We start from the raw sequence: 16,013 nt of genomic DNA, 5'->3' as shown, positions 1-16,013 counted from the left end.
CTGCCTACTTGTGATCTCTATCAAATAAATACATAAAATCTTTTAAAAAAATCTATACAAAAACAGAATACAAATTTATTTATCAGAATACACATTTCACCCAGCTGCTTTTTTCACCTAGCTGTTTTTTTCACCTATGCAATTGGTCAAAATCATTAACACTCTTACAAAATTTTATTACCTTTTACCTTTACAGTGTTCTTTCTACAATGTAGTTCTCTCATACAGCTCATCTAATAGGTATTTAAAAGCAATGTTTCTACAGTGTTTTCACCATATAGATTCGATGTTTAGTAAGAAGTGATATTGTGCTATCCAGAAAGGAATCTATTTTAAGCTCAGGCATTCAAGCAAACGCAACCCTTGCTTTAAAGAAGACTGAAAATCACTATCCTATAGTCATTGTGTACAGATGATTACCAAGAAAGCCCCACTAATAAAGCACTCATTTAGAAAAAAGCAGAGAAGGCAAGCAGTTGTCATTTTTTAGGAAAACAAAACAAAACAAAACAAAAACCTACAATTGTTCCTAAAAATCAATTGTAAAGTTTCTATTTATTGCAAGATAATAAGCAAAATTTAAGAAAAGTCCTTCTCACAACACTTGAATAATTTGCTCCAATCCTATAAAATAATGTAAACAATTGGAAAATGACATAATCCAGTCCTATGCTCCGCTTCTTTAAAAGGTCAGGCTTCAGAAGAACTAGAACAGATTTAAGTCACATTCAAAATGCTCACAACTGAGTAAACCAACCATACTTACAGGAGCATAGCTAAACTTTAGGAAGATTATGGAGAGTTACAATGTGGAGCAAAAGAAATACTGGAAAAAACTTTTGTTTCTAGTAATGATCTCTCTTTCTAAATGAGCGTCTATGAGCAATCATCATCATACCCAGACGAAAGACAAATAAAAATTAATATATATATATAGTTACTTATATAAAATAAGCAAAATTGCATTTTTGAGGGGAAGAGAACATTTTAAAAAATTCAAAGAATTTTCTGATCCTTTTTTTCTTAAAATATCTTAAATCTATCAATTGTAACATGTTACCATGGTTCTTTTTCTAGAATCTATCAGTTCCATAAGAGGATCAATTATTATAATTGTCAGAAAAGAATTCTGCAAATATGGAGACATGTTTTTACTATTCTTTTTTGAGTATAGTATTTGAGTATAGTATTTGAGTATAGTGTTCTTTATTCTTATTTGAGTAAATTATTTGTGAATGCCTAACTGCTACATTAGAGTTCTCATTGCATAAACTAAGAGAAATCTACTAAAAGCAAAGCAACTGTAATATGTGTTGTGGTCATGTCTATATCAGAAAACCTGGGAAATAAAGTCAACAGTATAGCTTTTTTGGTTTTGTTTTGTTTCAGTGGTTGGAAATGATGGATTTTATATAATACTGAAAGGTTCAGCTAGACCTCAAACAAAGGTACATAGCAATCTGATTGAAAAAAATGAGTCAACAGCTTCTTTCATACCTCAGCATTTCCAAGGATTTGTCAATGAAGACTTCAAAAACTTTATGCTTGCTGAGATGCACCCACCTTCACGTGATGCAACAGTAAGAAACGAGTCTTTGCTTTTTCCATAAACAACAAAGTATCATTATTATAAAACTTGATCTCTTTCAGATATTTAAATCCAAGTATCTTCAGTGAATTCTTAAGTATTAAATATAAGATATCTTTTAAAAATGAAAATTATACTATTAATATTGAACTTGAAATTTGCTTAAGAAATTTTAATGAGGGATGTCTTCAACAACATAGCATCCACTGGCAGGGATTATATAGCGTATTTTGATAACTAGGACAAAGCCAATGTAGTTGGATCACTGAATGAAGAAGAGGGTAGTTTGAGATAAGGGAGAGGGAACAGATGGTTTGAGGAGAGGAAAACAGAGGACAGATCATGAAAGGTCTTTTTTTTTTTTTTTTTTTTTTTTTTTTTTGATTTTTTTTTTTTTTAAATTTTTTTATTTTTTATAAACATATATTTTTATCCCCAGGGGTACAGGTCTGTGAATCACCAGGTTTACACACTTCACAGCACTCACCAAATCACATGCCCTCCCCAATGTCCATAATCCCAACCCCTTCTCCCAAACCCCCTCCCCCCGGCAACCCTCAGTTTGTTTTGTGAGATTAAGAGTCACTTATGGTTTGTCTCCCTCCCAATCCCATCTTGTTTCATTTATTCTTCTTCTACCCACTTAAGCCTCCATGTTGCATCACCACTTCCTCATATCAGGGAGATCATATGATAGTTGTCTTTCTCTGCTTGACTTATTTCACTAAGCATGATACGCTCTAGTTCCATCCATGTTGTTGCAAATGGCAGAAAGGTCTTTTTGACAAATTAAGAATGCATGCTTATCCTGTTAATCTCAAGAACAACGGTAAGGTGATCAAGGGATTGATTCCTTTACAGTTGTAAGGTTTTACCTGAAGAAAATCCTTGGCTTGTATTTATGATTTTGACACTATCAGCTGGTCAAAAAATTAAAGTTCAATATCTTTCTGGGTCTCTGGATATTCTCCATGGGAATCAAATGTGGTTTGACTAGAATTGTGACTAAGAGAAATCCAGTTTTAGATTTAAGGTGGTCAAGATATTCAGAGTAGAAAAGAGCCAATGAAACCAAATAAAGCCAAACTATTTATCACTATGGACTGAAGTCAAAAAAACCTACAACATTCTCAGAACTAGGATGGATAAAACTATGAAAGAAAGAAAAAGATAAAAAATGATACAATATAAAACCATATGGTTGTTGATCACATGTGAATGGGTAATGTTTCTGATCTTTCTTGATAAAGATGAAAAAGAGTACATTTGCCACTCAATGGCCACATAATATGTACCTGATGCCATTTCAATATGCTTTAGGAAAAAATACCACACTTGGCACAGCAGCTATAATGAGAGCTACTTCTTAGTCCACGTAGTAGACCAAGTAGTAGTCAACTCTAATCTTTCAGAATCTATTTGTTTGTTTGCTCATTTGATGAGGGCAAAACTCATGAATTAAAATGGGAATGTGATGGGACCACCACCTCTGAATTCTGTAGTGGGTCTATGAAGGTAGCACTTATCTGCCATTCTGCCTGGGATGTAGTATTTTTTTCTCCAGTTTTGTTGAGGTGTAATTAAAAAATAAAAATTGTATATATGTATCACTTAAATAAAGTGAAATTATCAAAACAATCAAGCTAGTTACCATAGTCATCATGGCACATAATTAACAATCTTTTCGGGATGAGACCACTTAATATCTAACCTCTTAGCAAATTTCAAGCATACAGTACAGTATTGTTGATTTTATTTTTTTTTATTTTTTATTTTTATTTTTTTTAAAGATTTTATTTATTTATTTGACAGAGAGAAATCACAAGTAGATGGAGAGGCAGGCAGAGAGAGAGAGGGAAGCAGGCTCCCCGCTGAGCAGAGAGCCCGATGCAGGACTCGATTCCAGCACCCTGAGATCATGACCTGAGCCGAAGGCAGCGGCTTAACCCACTGAGCCACCCAGGCGCCCCAGTATTGTTGATTTTAGTCCCCATGCTGTACATTAGACCTGTACGATTTACTCTTCTTGCATAACTGAAACTTTGAGCAATAGCTTTTCATTTCCTTTAACCCCAGCCCCTGGTAACCAACATTTTACTCTTTGCTCCTATGAGTTTGACTATTTTATATTATACATATAAGTGAGATCCTACAAAATTTGTCTTTCTATGTCTGGCTGATTTCACTTAACATACTGTCCTCAAGATTCATCCATGTTGTAGCAGTTGAGATCTTCTTTATCCATTCATCCATGCATAGACCTTTAAATTATTTCCATATCTTGGCTATTGTGACTAATGCTGCAATGAACATGGGAATACAGATATTTCTTAGAAATCGTTTTATTTATTTATTTATTTATTCATTCATTCATTCATTCATTTCATTTCTTTTCATTTCATTAGTTGTCTACACAGAAGTGAGATTGCTGGATTGTATGGTAGTTCTATTTTTAAGTTTCTTGGGGAAACTCTACACTGTATTCAATAATGGTTGTACTAATTTACATTTCTACAAACCGTGTACAGGTGTTCTCTTTCCTCCACATCTTGGTCAATACCTTTTGTCTGTTTGATGGTAACCATTCTAAGAGGTGTAAAGTGACGACTCATTGTGGTTTTGATTTGTTTTTTTCCTTGTAATTAGTGATGTTGAACACTTTCATATACCTGTTGGTCATTTTTATGTCTTCTTTTGAGAGAGAGAGATGGTTATTTAGATTCTTTTCTCACTTTTTAAATTGAGTTGTGCTTCTTATATATTTTGGATATATGTTAATCTCATCCAGATAAATGGTTTGCAAATATTTTCTCCTATTCTGTAGGTTGCCTTCCACTATGTCATTTTTTTCTTCTTGCTGTGCAAAATAGACAAGTCTCACTTGTTCTCTGTACTTTTGATGTCATATCCAAAAAATCATTGCCTAAAACAAGGTCAAGAAGATTTCTGTTTTCTTCTAAGAGTTTTATGGTTTCGGGTCTTATCTTAAAACTTTAACCCATTTTGAGATGATATTTGTATATGATGTGAGATAAGAATCCATGTTTATTGCTCTGCATATGGATATCTAGTTTTCCTAACATTTACTGATGAGACTATCCTTTACTCAGTATGTTTCTTGGTACTCTTGCAGAAGATCAGAAACCCTAACTGCATGGATTTATTTCTGAGATATCTATTCTGTTCCACTGGTCTACATGTCTGCTTTTATGCCAGTAGCATATTGTTTTAATTATCATAGCTTTATAATGTAATTTGAGATCAAGAAATGTAATGCCTTTGTTCTTTGAGTATGGCTTTTTAAAATTTCACATATAAATGATATCATACAGTTTTTGTCTTTAGGCTTATGTCACTTAGCGTAATGTCCTCAAGGTCCATCCATGTCACAAATGACAGTATTTTTTTCTTTCTCATGACTGAATAACATTCAATTATATAGATAACATATCTTCTTTCTTATTCATCCATTGGCAAATAAAGGTTGTTTCCATATTTTGGGTATTGTGAATAATGCGATAATAAACATGGAAGTTTAGATATCTCTTCAATATCTTGTCTTCATTTCTTTTGGGTTTATACCCAGAAGTGGAATTACTGAATTATATGGTAGTTCTATTTTTAACTGTTTTGAGGAAGTTACATATTGCTTTACATATTGGCTGAACCAATTGCTATTACTACCAACATTGTATAAGGGTTTATTTTTTTCCATAGCCTCACCAACACATGTTATCTCTTGTCTTCTTGAGGATAGCCATTCTGTTACAATGTTTGAAGTGATTTCCTATTCTGGCTTTGATTTGCATTTCCCTGATGATTAGGTATGTTGAGCATCTTTTGTGTATTTATTGGCCACTCAGTTGTCTTTGGAAAAATATCTAGTTCTTCTGCCCATTTTAAATAAGATTGTGTTTAATTGTTGTTGTCATTGAGTTGTAGGAGTCCCTTATATATTTTGGATATTAACTCCTTATCTGATATATGGTTTACAAATATTTTCTCTCATGTGTTTTGTCTTTCATTTTGTTGATTGTTTCTTTTGCTGTTAAGAAGCTTTTCAGTTTTGATATAGTCCCACTTGTTGATTTCCACTTTTGTTGCATTTGCTTTTGATATTGTATCCAAGAAAATGATTGTCAAGATCAATGTGAAGAAGTTTCTTTCCTATGTTTTCTTCTAGGAGTTTTAAGATATCAGATCCTATCTTTTAGTCTAATTTTTGTGAATAAGGTAAGATTCCAATTTCATTTTTTTGCATGTGTTTATTCAGTTTTCCCAGCCCTACGTGTTGAAAAGACTATTGTTTCCCCCACTAAATGTTCTTGGTACCCTTGGCAAATATTAGTTGACTATATATGTGGGAGTTTATTTCTGAGCTCTCTATTATACTATTATAATTAGTGTAAGTTTATCATATGATTTGAAATCAGGAAGTGTAATGACTCCAGCTTTTTTCTTTTTTAGGATGCTTTTGGCTATTTGGGATCTTCTGTGATTTCACAGAAAGTTGAGGATTGTAAACAGATAATTTATCTTCCTTCCCTCCTATTTTCATGTCTTTTCTTTCTTTGTTCCTTCTCTTCTCTCCCTCCCCCTTTTCATCATCGGTGGTAGTGGTGGTGGTAGTGGTGGTCTTCTTCTTCTGTTCTGCTTCTGCTTCTACTTCTACTTCTCTTCCTCCTCTTCCCCACCCCCCCTTCTTCCTCTTCATCTTCCATTCAATTTCTTTGTCTAGGAATTCAGACTATGTTAAATGGAAATGGCAAGCCTGGATATTCTTCCTTGAACTAGATACTAGAAAAAAATCTTCAAGATTTTCCTTCATTGATTATACTGTTAGCTATTAGCATTTTTTATACAGCCTTTATTTTGTTGAGGTACATTCCTTCTATAGTTCACTGTTGATCATGAATGGATGTTGAATTTGTCAAATGTTTTTTCTGTATCTATTAACATGATCATGTTAATTAATGAAAACCCTTTAATTCTACTGTGGTGAATCACATTGTATAATTTATGAATATTGAGCCATCCCTGCATTCCAGGGATAAAATTCACTTGATTACAGTGTATAATCCTTTCAGGGTACTGTGGAATTTATTTTATTTAGGTTTGTTTTTGCTTTTGTGCTTATATTATTCAGGGATATTGGCCCAAGTTTTCTTTCCTAATTGTGTCTTTGGCTTTAATATCAGAGTGGTGTTGGCCTCATAAAATGAGTTTGGAAGTGACCTTTCTTCTATTTTTTTGGAAGAGTTTTAAGAATGGTTGGTATCCTTTCTGAATGTTTGATAGAGTTCACTTATGAAGTTATTCTGTCTTGGGCTTTTCATACTGGGAGGTTTTTGATTATTGATTCAGTCTCCTTATTTGTTACCCATCTGCTCAGGCTGCTATTTGTCTGATTTACTTTTGGTAAGATGTATATTTCTAAAAATATATCCATTTTTTTCTAGGTTACTCAATTTGTTGGCATATAACTGTTCATATTAGTCTTTAATAAGCCTTCTTATTTCTGAACCATCCGTTGTAATAATTCCTCTTTCATTTTTGATTTTATATATTTAAAACTTCTCTTTTTTCCTTAGGGTAAGAGTTTGTCAATTTTATCTTTTTTAAAAGAAAACCTTAGTTTTATTGATTTTTAAATTTTTTTATCCTCTATTTGGTTTATTTCTGATCTAATCTTCATAATTTTCTTCCTTCAGCTAACTTTGGGCTCAGTTTGTTCTTATTCTAGTTCCTTAAGGCATAAAGTTAATTTGAAATCTTTTAAATATAAGCATTTAGCATTATGAATATTCTTTTTAGGACTGCTTTTGCTACATCCCATAAGTTTGGTATGTGATGTGGATTCTTTTGTTTTTTGTTTTTTTGTCTTGAGATATTTTTTTTAATTGCCTTTTTTTGTGTGTGTGTGTGTGGTTAAAGTAAATCAATGATTTTGCTCGGAACGAATTGCACTAAAGACACACGATAAAGTAGGGTTGCTACATTTGGTAATGTTTCATAAACAAAAGTATTTTAGGTATGGGCAGAATGGCACAGGTTCAAACGCTAGAGCTGGTGGGTCTCTGGAGAGTTACAGGTCTTTTTTGTGCCAAGTGAGGTGGCTCTGAAAAGAGCCTTTGGTTTACGACGTGGTCAGGTGGTCCGGAGGCAGCTCACTGGCAGAAGGTGTACCTGATGACTGCCTTGCTGGTCTGAGACACGGCGCACTTGTTTTGATTTCTTTTTTGACCAGTGGTTGGTGAAATATGTTGTTTGGTTTTTACATATTTGTGTATTCTCCTGTCTCTTTATAGTTATTGATTTCTAATTGCATTTCATTGTTGTTGAAAAATATATTTGTAATGATTGTGACCTAACACGTGATCTATCCTAGGAACATTCCTTGTGCATTTGAGAAGACTATACTGCTGTTGGGTGAAAGTTCTGTGTATGTCTGTTAGGTCCATTTGGTTTATAGTGTTGCTCAAGTCAGCTCTTCGCTGAAATTTTCTGTGTGGATGCTCTGTCCACTTCTGAATGTGGGCTATTAAAGTCCATTATTATATGTGTCCTTAAATCTAAAGTAGTATCTCATTGAGTTTTATTGGTTCTTGTTTTATTTTGATCTCTTCAGCCACTCTGTGTTTTTTTATTGGGGGATTTGATCCATTTACATTTAAAGTGCTAATGATGAGAGGATTTACTATTGCATTTTATTAATTGTTTTCTTTCTGTTTGGTAGTTGTTTACTGTCATCATCATTTGTTATTTGATGATATTTTCATAGTGATTTACTTTGATTCTTTTCTCTTTATCTTTTGTGTATCACTAAATATCTTGTAATTTCATTTCTTAAATTGATAACAATTTAACTTCAATCACATAGAAAGTCTCTACACTTTCACCCCTCCCCTACTTTGTGTACTTGTAGTCAGAGTTTACTTCTTCTTATATTGTGTATCCCTTAACAGTTTTTTGTGGTTATAGTTATTTTTAATATTTTTGTTTTTAAACTTTTATATTCGGATTTGAAGAAATTTTTATTCCACCATTACCATGTTGCCTTATTTTGTATTTGACTGTATGTTTACCTGTATCAGTGAGAGTTATGCTTTCATGTGCTTTCACATTGCTGTTTAGCATGCCTTTCTTTCAATTTGAAGAAATTCTTTTAGCAGTTCTTCTAAGGTGTGTCTAGTGGTGATGAACTTCCTCATTTTTGACAGATATGGTCATTGGCAGGTTGTTATTTGTTTGTTTGTTTGTTTTTTGGTACCAGAAATATATTGTTCTACTCTCTCCTGATAATCTTTAGTGTGATAAATTGCTTTCCTCTTGCTATTTTCAAAACCATCTTTGTCTTTGACTTGAAAATTTAATCATAGTATGTCTTGATAGAGACCTCTTTATATTCAGCCTACTTGGGTTCTTTCTGCTTCTCAAATCTTGATGTCTTCCTTCTCCATTCTTTGGAAGTTTTTGGTCATTATTTATTTAAGTAGGCTTTCTGTACCCTCCTCGGATTAGGGTAAGTGTGTGGTAATGGCTCTGGGTCCAAGGTGTCCATGTGCCAATACTCAGAGAGCTATGGAGGTGCTAGCTCTGGAAGCACAAAGTAGCTCCAATTCCAGGGAAGCCCGGCAGTGTTGGCTCTGTTGTGTCCAACAGGTGCGTCCACACTGGCAAATACTGTAGAGGTCCTCAGTGGTGAAGGATGATCATGTCATCTGCTCTTCTTTACACCCACCAGAGAATTCACCATGGAGAGGATTTCTCTTGGCACTGAGCTATGCTGGCCTGGGGAATGAGGTGACACAGGTGAAATGTTTCCTTCCTTTTTCTATATGGCCATTCTTGTTTTTTGTGCTTTGGTGGTGTGTTGCAGCATCTTAATTATATTCCAGCATTCTCTCACAGCTATTTTCATTTGAAGATAGTTGCTAAATCCTTTTTTTTTTTTTTTTTTTGAGGGAATTAGGACCTCTTAGCCTGCAATCTTGATGATATCTGTGATACTGTTTTAATTTACTGTGTTGGCTAAAGTTGAAGAGGGTAGGAAGAGGACTGTCTCATAGGCTTCCACATAAACTTCCTTAATAAGAGCTCTTGTCACGAAGACCAAGAAACCAATGTAAGGGCTCTACCATGTCTCCATTCAAATTATACACTTAAGGCCCATGGAAATTGCCATGAGGTAGGTCTATGGACCCCATGGAGTTACTGAAAACTAGACCTAGGTGAAAACTCCATTTTTAAATGCATTCTCCATGTTTCTCATGTAACAGGTGGTCATTGTGACACTTAAAGTATTCAGATTTTATTTATTTATTCATTTATCTATTTGTTTATTTATTTTGTATTCAGATTTTAAAGCCATTATTCCATGTTTTAGGTTCAACAGAATACTTGCTTGGGCTGTGACTACAACCTTATCTTGAGATATGCTATCCTTATAATTAAATACTAGGCCCACTACTCAGCTTTTTCTGTCTTCCAACTATAGAAGAGGAGATTTCATTTATATCCTGTCATGGAGCCCTTGGATTGCATACTTCACCTTAAGCTGATGATTGATTTTATTCAACCTTTTCAGTCTTTCTCCAGTGTATTGATATCACCAAGCAATAGTCATTCTATTCTGTGGTTCTTAAAATTACTCATCCCCCAATATCTCAAAGGTCTGAAATATTGTAATTTCCTGTGCATTCTCATCTGCCAATACCCCATTCCTGTTCAAAACCATTAAAAGTTTTATCAGTTGTAGTGCTACAGTATGCCAGGGACTATCAGTACTACAGTGATAGATTTTTATTGCCAACTGGCTGACAGGCAGTTCACAGTTCTAAAGTCCCTTTTTTTTTTTCTACTTCTGATAGAGTATTTTGAAAAAATAGGATAGAAATAAAGGCAGTTAATTTCATTAACGGTTAGCAAGGCTTTTAAGTCTGCTGAAGAAGAAGTATGTGATTACTAACTACACTTTATTTCAGATTGCTAAAAATTTAAATTATCCTTCCCCTGTAAGAAATGTAAGTTTTAAGACATGTTGCTCTTTGCCTAATTTTAGTAACTGTACTTATTTATTTATTTATTTAATAGGACATTAACAAATAAAAATATTATGACTCTCAAAGGTTTGTTCTAAGGAGAGTTTTTTTTAATTTTTCTCAAATAGAAGGATATTTTTTTTTCCTCTTTCTATTTGGCTTCTTTGCCATTATTTGCTTTTTTTATTATGTTTACCAGAGAATCAAACACTATGAAGAAAAAAAAAAGGTAATGATATCTTTACTCTTCAATTTAAACTTCTAACAGTTTTATAAACAAGTGAGCATTATCTGAGTATAATGAACATAGGTGATAAAATACAGTTTAAGGATCAAGTTCATTTTTCATTAGATACAAACTCCTGTCCTTCCTCCATGCTATCAATGTAAACTGGACTAAAAAAAATTAGTGTGACACAAGTATATATAGCAAGAATGTTTGGTTTTGCTTTTCTTAAAATTGATTTGTACATTAAAAGCAAAATATTTTTCTATTATATTGTTTTAGATAATGAAAGGAGAGAAAAAATTATATTCCTTTACAAGACCACCAATTTAATGATTCTAAGTATTTTAAAGTTTTAAATTCATTTTATCCTTTCTAATTTTTCAAAAATCAAAGAAAATCAAATTTCTTTTGAGTCATCTCATGGTATAATGATAACACACACCCCCTACATGCGAGTAACCATATTTTATACTTTATAAACTTTTGTATTTAATATATATATACATTTCTATGCCCTATCTTTTATTAAAATGTATTTCTGACATTATAAAATTTAGCAACAATTAAAGAGCAAATATTTAAGTTGAAGAAACAGTAGTTATTAAAAGAAATTTCCAGTTAATTAATAGAAGTTTTCTTTTAAAAATGCACATTTGAGGGACGCCTGGGTGGCTCAGTTGGTTAAGCAGCTGCCTTCGGCTCAGGTCATGATCCCAGGGTCCTGGGATCGAGTCCTTGCTCGGCAGGGAGCCTGCTTCTCCCTCTGCCTCTGCCTGCCTCTCTGTCTGCCTGTGCTCACTCGCTCTCTCTCCCTCTGTCTCTGACAAATAAATAAATAAAATCTTTAAAAAAAAATAAAAATGCACATTTGAAATCACGTGAAGAGAAATTCATTTATTTTAAAAATGTGTATTATTTTGGGACACATGCACCCGAATGTTTATAGCAGCAATGTCCACAATAGCCAAACTATGGAAAGAACCTAGATGTCCATCAACAGATGAATGGATCAAGAAGATGTGGTATATATACACAATGGAATACTATGCAGCCATCAAAAGAAATGAAATCTTGCCATTTGCAACAACATGGATGGAACTAGAGCGTATCATGCTTAGCGAAATAAGTCAAGCAGAGAAAGACAACTATCATATGATCTCCCTGATATGAGGAAGTGGTGATGCAACATGGAGGCTTAAGTGCGTAGAAGAATAAATGAAACAAGATGGGATTGGGAGGGAGACAAACCATAAGTGACTCTTAATCTCACAAAACAAACTGAGGGTTGCCGGGGGGAGGGGGTTGGGGAGAAGGGGGTGGGATTATGGACATTGGGGAGGGTATGTGATTTGGTGAGTGCTGTGAAGTGTGTAAACCTGGTGATTCACAGACCTGGGGATAAAAATATATGTATATAAAAAATATATGTTTATAAAAAATAAAAAATAAAAAAAAAAAAATGTGTATTAAAAAAGTTGAACACAGTAGAGTGAAATTATAAAATAGCTTTATTTCTTTTTCATACTGAAGTTTTTAAACAGGCCGTGTAGCATTATTCTTCTCTGCTTTCTGGATAAAATCTCAGATCCTATGTATTAACCCAAATAACTGCATTTTTTTATATACTAAAATTTCCAATCCTGTCTTCATATCAAAATTTCGAACTGCTGCTGTTTGAAGGCACAGGCTGTGCCTTATTGTGCCATAATTCTGCAGTGGGGAAAGGGGTTATTCCTGTTTTTTAACTGTGCATCCCATTCAACTTACTAGATGCTTTTTCAGGCTCCTGTCTGCCAGAATCAAGAAGGAAAGGAGGGTGGATATTAGAGGTAAAATTCTATGGTTATCCTTTGTGATTTGATGTCCAAATGCAGTCTTTTATATATTCTTTTTCCTGTAACTCCCTGGAAGAGTGCTCTTTCCTATAGGGGACTATTTAATTCATCCATGGCTTCAGGTAGTGGAAGACCTACCAGCCTTTCTTTTACATCAGTTTACATATTCTGGCAATTCTCCGGTTTTATTCTTTTCTCTGGGCAGTCCTACACTGGTTAACTCTTGTGAGCCCTCCTGGCTGATGGGAGAGGGAGAATCACATACTTCCTCTATCAAATTCCTATCTCATCACTTTGATTCCCCAGGAGAGAGGACAAAGTCAGAAAGGAGAAGACTGTGGGACTCTGACAAAGTCTCACCCAACAAGCATTGTCATCAGTTTCCTGATCTCAGCTTATAATCTCTTGAGTTAGAAAGTGAGCTAAAGTTCACAAAATTGATTTTACAATTTTTAAATATCTGTGCAAGTTCTGCAGACTTAAATCCTTGTTACTCTGAAACAACAGGAAAAAAGTACTTTCACAATAAGAAAATTTCACCAAGCACTCTGTTACACAAATAGCTATCATCTCTCTAGCCTTTATATAAATAAATTTTATTTTATACAATTTAAAATTATAAAAACATAAGGTTAACATTCTGGGAAAATTCTTGGAAAAATTCCACTTAATAGTCTATGTTTCATTGGTAGACATAAAACATCCCATTTTATTTATATATGTGTGTGTGTATATATATATATATATATATATATATAACAAAATTCATATGTAATAAAATATGTGCTTATCCACAACACATAGAACATTAAATGCAGATGTCCCAATTGTTACTTATTATATATTCTGTAATCATATATAGCTTATTATATTTATATTACATATTATATAATTATATATATCCTATTACATATATATAATAAGATGTTATGATATACACATAAGATACATATAATTCATAGAATGCATCAGGGCACATTTTCTATTTTCTTATTTACACAGAAATTTTACATATACTTTTATTTTTTTCTTGAAACCCACTACAATTTGGCAAAAGCTATGATATTGAATTGTAGCTCTTTACCATGTGTGTTTTGGTATATAAAAAATCAGTTTTAAAAAGTTAGCTTTTAGAAGAAAAGGTTTTTTTTTCGATACTACAGATTCACAGTTAAATTCATGAGTTTTATTAAGTACTTACACTATGTAAGTTTTTTTGTGTTTTAAGTGCTGTAGTGGGTTTATGATACAATCTTGAAATGACTTCAGATGTAGATTTGGGAATTGTGTACAAAGAAATATGATATTCAAACCACAAAAATAAATAAAGACTCTGATAAAAAAACAGTATTAAAAAGAAAGGGCTGAATTCAAGGAGCAAATTTGATTAATTTCATACTTCAAAAGATGAAAAGAGCCACCAAAGAACCCAGAAAAAGAGCAGAACTAGAACTATGAAGGGTCCTAGAACCCAAGGGAGAAGATGATTTCCAAAAAGGTGAGATGATTGAATAGTCATTGACATTTTGAGGCCCTTTCTTAACAATAAGAGTTTTGCATGGAGATTCTTGCCTGGTTTTATCTTTTGACCTATTGTGAGCATTTGTTAGATGACTTGATAGCACCCTAGATGGGAGAAAATAAGTTTCCCTTGAATATGTATATTTTAACTAATAAAGTTCAAACATTTAATCTGAGAATTTTTTTTTAATGCTCTTCTTTAGCAAGTTAGCTCATTAAATCTAAAAATAAGACGTGAGGGACTTAACTAATTATACATTATTATTTAGCAGGTTGGACGGTTTGCTGCCTTGATAATTCTTACAAAACTAGTATTTCTCAATAATAAAAATTATAAATCATAAAATATTTATTTTTATCTCATCCTCCTGCTCTTATTAATATTGAGACAATGGTATTCTATTCATGTCTCTCATTGATCTGGCTCTTTGTTTTTGGATTTTGGTAAGCATGTCTCCAAGCAGGCGTACAAATCAAAACACACACACACACACCCTATTATTTGACAATATTGTGGTGGAGCCAAGGATTACTGAAATGAAACCTGAGAAATTCTCCTTATCTGTAATAGGGAAACAAAACCAACTCTTATTACAAGAACAGGAAAGATAGTACATGATTAAGTGGAAGTTGGTTTTGACTAGGACTATGGTATTTGGAGGAAGAGCAAGTTCCTTGTCAGTTAGAGTGGCCAGGAACATGTCATGAAGTTAAGGAGCTTGAGTTATGTCTCTAAATAGAGTTAGTTTATAAATCAATGACGAGAGGCACTATCCCTTTATTTTATAGAATTCTATAGAATAGAACATATATTGAAGGAGTCACCTTGCTTACATGGTGTGGCCTTATGCAGTGACTATGATAACACCACTCTAAGAACACAAGTAATGGAGTCAGACCATACTTTATAGCTCTGGAAATGAACAATTTACTAAGACACTATGCTTCAGTTTCCTTATCTGTTAAAACTGAGCTTAGTAATAATACCTACCTCATAGATCATTGTATTAAATGAGATTATATAAGCCTGAGAACAATGTCTAGCACATTATAAGAACTGAATTTTAACCTACAATTATTATTATTGGTGTTTTTACTTTTCATTCCATCTTTTTTTAATACCAATTTTATCTTCAAACTCTCCTTAATTCTTCTTTCATTATTATTTTTTTAAAAAGATTTATTTATTTGATAAAGGGAGAAAGAGTGAGCAGTGGTGAGGGGAGAGTGTGAGGGCGAAAGAATCTTAAGCAGACTCCATACTGAGTGCATAGCACCATGCAAGGCTTGATCCCAAGATCCAGAGACCATGACCTGAGCCAAAACCAAAAGTCAGCTACTCAACCAACTCCACCACCCAGGCACCCCATGGGCTCTCCTTATTTCTTGCCAATACATTGTGACCACCACAATCTTATATGAAGGATATCCAATATATGAAACCCCTCATTTCACCATCCAAATTGTCACTAGAATAACTTTTGTAAAAGTCATATATGATTATGTTGCTCCCTTGCATAAAATGCTTCAGTCCCTTCTAGTCACTTTTACGATAAAATTTAAATTTCTTTGCATGGGTTTCAAAGACCTTCATGAATGAATTCACCTGTCCAGTGCACCTTTTTTCCCCAGCCATGAAGAACTACTTATAGATCACTGAAGGTTTTTTTTGTCTCCATGCCTCTGTACATCTTGTTTCCTGTGCCTGCAATGACATGCTCTTGTTTTTTTTTTTTTTTTCAAACACTTTCATGCATTCTCAAAAAACTCACCAAGTTTCCTTTCACTGACAAAATAGT

General features: G+C 33.4%; 1 protein-coding gene across 1 annotated transcript in view; it reads left to right on the top strand.

Annotated features, from left to right (window-relative positions):
• CNBD1 (cyclic nucleotide binding domain containing 1) overlaps positions 1–16,013 on the top strand; it is a 437,858-nt gene that overhangs the window by 274,596 nt on the left and 147,249 nt on the right. The window contains exon 6 of the mRNA XM_059168841.1: positions 1,390–1,580. Coding sequence (XP_059024824.1) covers positions 1,390–1,580 — 191 coding nt within the window. The remainder of the gene's footprint in view (positions 1–1,389; positions 1,581–16,013) is intronic.

This window comes from Mustela lutreola, chromosome 3 (genome assembly GCF_030435805.1).
Source record: "Mustela lutreola isolate mMusLut2 chromosome 3, mMusLut2.pri, whole genome shotgun sequence".
NCBI lineage: Eukaryota > Metazoa > Chordata > Mammalia > Carnivora > Mustelidae > Mustela > Mustela lutreola.
The sequence above is the reverse complement of the archived record's forward strand: the minus strand, read 5'-3'. Positions and strand labels throughout refer to the sequence as shown.